At 43.4% G+C, this 7,136-nt stretch overlaps 1 protein-coding gene across 5 annotated transcripts in view; it reads right to left on the bottom strand.

The window, feature by feature from the left end:
- Nucleotides 1-663: 663 nt before the first annotated feature.
- CDH4 (cadherin 4) overlaps nucleotides 664-7,136 on the bottom strand; it is a 911,643-nt gene continuing 905,170 nt past the window's right edge. For all 5 annotated transcript variants that reach the window (XM_077335763.1, XM_077335764.1, XM_077335765.1 and 2 more), the window contains one exon: nucleotides 664-6,029. In XM_077335763.1, the coding sequence (XP_077191878.1) occupies nucleotides 5,823-6,029 (207 nt within the window). In that variant the 3' untranslated portion in view covers nucleotides 664-5,822. The remainder of the gene's footprint in view (nucleotides 6,030-7,136) is intronic.

The raw sequence follows: 7,136 nt of genomic DNA, 5'->3' as shown, positions 1-7,136 counted from the left end.
TTTTCCTGATATCTAGCCTATATCATTGTACTTGTAGTTTAAACCCATTACTGCGTGTCCTCTCCTCTGCAGACAACAGAAACAGCATCCTGCCCTCCTCCAAGTGACAACCTTTCAAATACTTAAAGAGGGCTATCATGTCCCCTCTCAACCTCCTTTTCTCCAGGCTGAACATTCCCAAGTCCCTCAACCTATCTTCATAGGGCTTGGTCCCTTGGCCCCAGATCATCTTCGTCGCTCTCCTCTGTACCCTTTCAATTTTATCTACGTCCTTAATGCGCTTTCAATGTGCTTTTGCAGCTTCTAAAGTAGTGGTTCTCAACCTTCCTAAAGCCGTGACCCTTTAATACCATCCCCATGTTGAGAACCACTGTTCTAAAGTGTATTGAAAGTGCATTATCCATTGTGTGTGGGATGGTGCATAGATTTCCCTGCAACGTAGCACATATAACCACCTTTGGAGAAGTTTAAAAGTTCTGCAACAAACGTGTGACTTCTGGGGAGGGGGTCCCTGACGTTGTGGCCTGGATCGTGGCCGCCCCAGACCGAACCTGAAACCGCTCTCTGTAAGCAAAATCATAACAAATAGGCAGAGCGTTCCCTCCAGAATACGTTTTTTTTTACCACATTCCATTATTAGACACGACACATTTCAAATGATCGTTAATTTACAGAAATTGCATTTTATAGAAAATATGATACAATGAAATATAAAATGCGCGAGGAGCATTTTCAAAGTCTATAGACAAAGGAGCTTGCATTCTGAATATGGTCTTGGAAACATTGTACATATTCTCACGCTCGATTCCCCGACCCACCCCCTTTCATTTTCCAAAAGGAGAATCAATTTGTATTCTGGAAAAAAAGAGAGAAAGATCATAATCCACCTCTCCTCCCTTTGTGGATAATCACATCCCTAAATCTGTGCACATTCTTGGATTTAAAGGAAATAATATCTAAGCCCACCTACTTCCCCTTCTCTTAAACCTGCTGATTTTTTTAAAAATCATAGATAATCCAAGATTTCATAGCACAATTAAGTGGCTCATAATCCATTAAATGTGGTTTTTACATTACACATCCATGCAATCTAAATAATTGTACAAATAGTAGACATAAACCTCACTAGTCCAAATCATTAAATGGAAAAAAAGTTTCAGAAAAAACCAACCAAACATACAGAATCCAGATGTTACTTTTTGTTTTTCGGAATGACCCTATGTACGAACTAGGTAGAATGCTACCCTTGATCGTTGTGAGGTTCTATTGGGATGCAGCAAATAACCCTGGTTTGTCAGCATTTAAACACACAAATCACAAAGTACCCATTTATACCCTTGGCGGTCTTTCTGTACCCATTGGGCATGGGCAGTCCAGTCAGGAAGCAAATGGGTTGGCCAACTTGGACTAGCTGCTATTTGGCTATTGACATTCAAGAGTGGCTAACTATAGCCCCATATACATATTCCAATGAACATCCATACAATGCACACAGGGTATTTGTACGCCTGTCGAGTAATTCTTATGTGACATTCAAGGAACATTTGGCTGAATGCACAATTTAAATTCTACCTTTATCCAGGTAGTTGGGCTTGTTTTTAAGCAAATGCGCCTGGAGTCTTCTATACGCATGGCCATGCAGGGTGCATGAACATTCATTGTACCATGTATCCAGGCTTACTGTGGATCAGGAATAGTTAACTGCTTATGAGCCCCTGGAGCAACATTTTTCGCTAGCCCTTAGTGGTCTTGCCAAATATTACTCAAAAATGTGAAAAAAAAATGGTGCCCAACGTTGTATTCAGAAGAAAACTGGTTTTCTCAAGAGACGGAACTCTGCCACCTTTCAATATTTCCTCCCTCTTTTTCAGTTTGGTGCATAACATTCCAGCCAGTGTGCTATAACTGCAAAGCTCTTCCGTCCGCCTGGGGCTAAAGCTAATGTAGAGCTTGGCGATATGTGAGCAGTCTAGTTTGTGTGGCAAGAATGCACTTGTTCTGGCTCCCAGATCATTCTCTGGAGAATACGAAAGTGTACCAAAGTGACCCATACCTTTGGCTCAACAAACAAGTTTGTGGTAGCTCTTTCCTAGAGAGGTGTGGGCTGTTGCTGAGGAAAAACTCGCCTCTTTGACTCCTCTTATGGGATGCCTGTACTGAGCTACTCAATGCTACGAGTTCTTGAAGTATAAACTGGGTCTTTCTAAACAGGTAAAAGTAAGGCAAAGCAGATTCTTCTCTGATGGCACCTAGTGGATAGCCTGTGAAATTGATTTACAGTAAGTCAGACCACAAAGTATTGTTCACTCTGATTGGCTGGGGCTAATCTATGTGTTCAGGTAGCTGTGATATTAGACATTCCTTCCTAGTTCGGTTGTGGGCTTCCTCCCTCTCATCTGACTGACAGTTCTGAAGACCAATAAGAAATGTCTCTGTTTGAATGTTCCTTACTTTTTTAAAGGGACGCAGCTCTGTTGACTCCTTCTTTCCCCCAGTTTCCATCCTGGCTACGGGCAAGAAACATGGCTGCCAAGAGATTTATATTTCATCCTAAACCTTTTGCCCATTTTTTTTTTTAAACGTGGTGCCTTTTGTACCAAGTTTTTCTAATATGATCAATCTTTTGATAAGCTGTTGGTCACATGGCAAGTTCTTATGTTTTCAAAGTGCTGGGGAATTTCAGTATCCAATGTCGTAGTCCCCAAAATAACATAGTAATAGGATGGGATATAGGGTCGACAGCAGTAGGTTGGAGCCTGAGAAGGGCAAGGTTTCAATGGGGACTAATGCCATAGCATTCATCTTCCGAAGTGGCCATTTTCTCCTGGCGAACTCATTTCTGTCACCTTGAGTTGTAATCCTGAGTGACCTCTAGCCACCACCTGGAGTTTAGCAATCCTAAGGATATAGCATGTAAGCTGTATTCACAACAAATGCTAACCACATGGGGAAATCTCTCTGACACATTTTTTGGGCCACCTCAAAATCAGGTCTAGTCTGAAGTGCACCTGACTCATGAACCATGAGTATCTTTTGACAATAAAGGAACATATTCATTGTACATGATAAACTAGACCAACCAGGGTTGTGCAAAACACACACACACACACAACAAAATGGCATTTTTTGCATTTGGGTATTTTGAACCGGGAAAATATTGGTATTTCCCAATATTCCTGAATCCCAATACTGGTATAGTAGCCAGATTAAATAAATATTTGGAAATGCTGATTTTTTTTCAGCTCCATTATAGTCTTTGGCAACCTTTATAGTCAATGGTCCCCAGAGGCCATAATGGAGAATCTATCCGAGGGTAACCAGGGAAGGGAGGGGGCTGTTTTTTGTGGAGCACAGCTGCTTGTGCCCCTCAACACCTCCTCCAAGTTTGAAGAAAGGTTTGACAAGGGGGTCCAATTCTATGGGCCCCCAAAGAAGGTGCCCCCATCATGGGTTCCAATGGAGGAAAAAAGGGTATTTAGACTTTAAAAGGAATTCAGTCCCTTCAAAATTAAAATGCTTTTTGCAAGGTGTGGCAGTGATGCAAGTAAACTCCAAAGGCATTTAAAGGGCTTACAGTACCTTTAAATGCCCTTTCCAAGCTGAGAGTTCACTCAGAAGGCATTTAAAGGGAATGCACTTCAGCTGTAGTCCTGAAAAAAATTCAAATATTTTCAGGATTTTTCAAGCTCAGCCATTTTAGATAGCCCATATATAGCCCAAAAATGAAATTAAAAAAAATAGCTATTAATACCTGGAAAATACTGCTAAGGTGTTTTCTGGATATTTTTTCCAGCTCAAATTAGCTGAATGTACTCCCCTAATCCACAGCAGAGTTACACCCTTCAAAGTACTATGAAAGTCTCTGAAAGACTCTGCAACCCAACTCTCCTCTAGCATTTACAAGTTATGTTTATCCATCTGCATGTGCTTTTCAAAGTTAAGTGCATTTATTTTTCCTTACTATCACCACAACATTCTAGAAAAGACCACTGGAGCTGGTGCTTCAGCTGTCCGAAGTCGCTCCAGACTTCAATAGTCTCCTCTTGAAAAACAACAACAAAAACTCTAGAGATCAAAGGATACAACCCTGGCAAGCTGATATATTTTACTTGTATCTGGTTTAGTTGTCAATAAGCATGCAAATCTGAGGGCTCCTTCCAAAGTTGGTCTTGTAGCTATGGCACTACAACAGGGCTGGCCAAACTGGCATTCCAGATGTCCATGGACTGCAGTCACCATGAGCCCGTGCTAGTAGACCATGAACGCCTGGAGAATCACAGATTGGCCACTTCTGCACTAGGAGCTGATCTGTAGCAGGCTTCCTCTTACCGTTTATGTAATTATTTCTGAACAGCCATATCTCAACCGTCTTTTGGAAAACTGAAAGGTCCATCCATTGCCCTTTTTCTTGGGTTCAGCCCCCATCTACTTTCCACGAATTACGATAGGAAGGAGCGGTAAAAGTGGCCGAGCATCTGGCCACATCAACACATGCAATAAACCATATAGTCTGTGGACTGTCCAGAGGGCAACTTAAGACCATGAAACTAAAAGTAAAGACATCCGACAGGGTTGGGCCAGAGTATGTGACCTGCAGCATTATTCTACTGCTTGGAAGCTCCAGAGATCAGAGCATACCCTCCTTCTTTGGAATCATACGTTCATCCGCCCCCCCTCTTTGTATTCCTCATATCCCAACAGAATGCCACATTCAATTCATGATGAGGAAGGTCTACGAGAAATGTGTAACCTAAACAGAGTTGATGGGATTCGGTAGGTTGCAGGAGCTTCGACCAACCCCCAAAGACAACGACACAAACTCTCACACACAAGCGGCCTTGGGTCTGCTCATCATTTACTGTAGGGCTGATACAAAGATTTTTGTTGTCGTACTCACCAAAGGCTCAATGCTATAACTCTAGGCAGCTACATCACATGTGACCGGGTCACAGGAGGAAACCCAGGTCGATAGTTTGCATCGGAGAAACAATGAAGTATATATACACAACAGGTTTACTCAGTTCGTCATCTGCTTAGGCCAAAAGACAGCAGTTTCAATTCTTTTTTCTTAGTCAAAACCTCTTCGTTCCCCCCGCCCCTGTTCTACCCTCAAACAAGTTCCCCACCTTTTGTGGTTTATTTAAGAAAAAGTACCCCCACCCCTGAAAGAAACCATCCACAATTCCTGTTTTATTTATTTTTTTTTGTGGTTTTTTTTTTTTTGTGTTAATTCCTTCCCAGCTAGAACTGGCTGAGGGTCATAGAGTGTGGTGCCCAAGACGGTCGAAACATAAATTTTTTGTTTCTTTTCTGAACACTCCTGAGATAGAGGGAATCTGATACATGTACCAAAAGGCACTTTCAAATATATATCTATATATATATTTTAAAAACAGTGCTTCTGTTCTAAGAAATTCAAGTTAAGACAGAGTGCCTTTCACTCCCTTTAGTCATAAAGTGATAGAACAAGCGATATCCCTGCTGACACATTAGGAAAAATAATAATAATAATAATTAAAAAAAACCCACAATCGCAGCAGAGACGGGTGTTCATGCTAGACAGCTCGATGTTCTTAAAAAAAAGAAGAAGAAAAAACAGAAAAAGAAAAGTTCCTAAATCACCACTAAAAGGAATACAGTCAGCAGGGGCTAGTAATTAAAAAAGCTGCCACTTCTATACAGTTCTTGCTTCTTCGCCCTTTTCTTCTTCGTTGTTGGGTTTCTTGGTCTTCCTTCTCCCTCCTCCTCTTCTTCTAACTCTCGAACTTTCCTTTTTTTCTCCCCCTCCTTTTTTTGTACTGAAACAATGGAATGAGGTCATTTTAGTCTTCCTCGCCTCCCCCGTACATGTCCGCCAGCTTCTTGAACCTTGGCCCCCAGTCGTTAAGGTAGTCATAATCTTGGTCTCCAGAGCTCGACGAGTTGAGCGAGCTGACGGAGCCCGCTGTCGAGCCGCTTCCCTCGTAGTCGAAGACGAGAAGGGAGTCGTACGGCGGGGCCGTCGGGTCGTTGTCTGCCGCTCTCAAGCCCTGGAAGTCAAAAGAAGAAAGACCTCAGCTAGAGAAGAAGGCATCCTAACCACACAGGAGTGATGGCGCTTTGGTGCTAAATACAGTTAGCATACTGCACTACAAATGTATCCAGTGTTATTCACTTGATTTGGCAGAACATCCCACTAAAGTAGTGGCATTCATCCCGTAGTAGAGAGCCAGTTTGGTGTAGTGGTTAGGAGTGCGGACTTCTGATCTGGCATGCCAGGTTCGATTCTGCACTCCCCCACATGCAACCAGCTGGGTGACCTTGGGCTCGCCACGGCAGTGATAAAACTGTTCTGACCGGGCAGTGATATCAGTGCTCTCTCAGCCTCACCCACCCCACAGGGTGTTTGTTGTGGGGAGAGGAAAGGGAAGGCGACTGTAAGCCGCTTTGAGCCTCCTTCGGGCAGAGAAAAGTGGCATATAAGAACCAACTCTTCCTCTTCAGTAATATCAGGGCTCTCTCAGCCTCACCCACCCCACAGGGTGTTTGTTGTGGGGAGAGGAGTGGGAAGGCGACTGTAAGCCGCTTTGAGCCTCCTTCGGGTAGGGAAAAGCGGCATATAAGAACCAACTCTTCTTCTTCTTCTTCTAGTACAGCTGTCTAACACTGCCTGGCACCTGGTGAGAGATTTACCAGGGTCTGGAGTGGGCAGGGGATTTGGAGGCAGAAATGAAGAAGAAGAGTTGGTTTTTATACCACACTTTTCACTGCCCAAAGGAGTCTCAAAGTGGCTTACCCTTTCTCGCTCTTCCGCAGACACCCTGTAAGGTAGGTGAGGCTGGGAGAGCTCTGACAGGACTTTTCTTTCAGGACAGCATTATCAGGGCTGTGACGTGTCCAGCTGGATGCATGTGGAGAAGCGGGGAATCACACCCGGCTCGGCAGATTAGAAACCACTGCTCTTAACCACGACACCATGCTGGCTCTCATAATGGCATTCATGATCCCTGCCGTTGAGATTTGTTGGGTTACTAGAACATCACCGCAATGCGGTGGCGTAATTTCCTGTTTTCACGCTGGAAATTGCATCACGATTTCTCTCTCGCTGTTCATTTAACATTAACAGGGATCCACAGGGGATTGTCAAGGGTCCTCCC

The sequence above is a fragment of the Paroedura picta genome, chromosome 4 (genome assembly GCF_049243985.1).
Source record: "Paroedura picta isolate Pp20150507F chromosome 4, Ppicta_v3.0, whole genome shotgun sequence".
NCBI classification, from domain to species: Eukaryota; Metazoa; Chordata; class Lepidosauria; order Squamata; family Gekkonidae; genus Paroedura; species Paroedura picta.
This window is presented reverse-complemented; position numbering and strand designations above follow the sequence as displayed.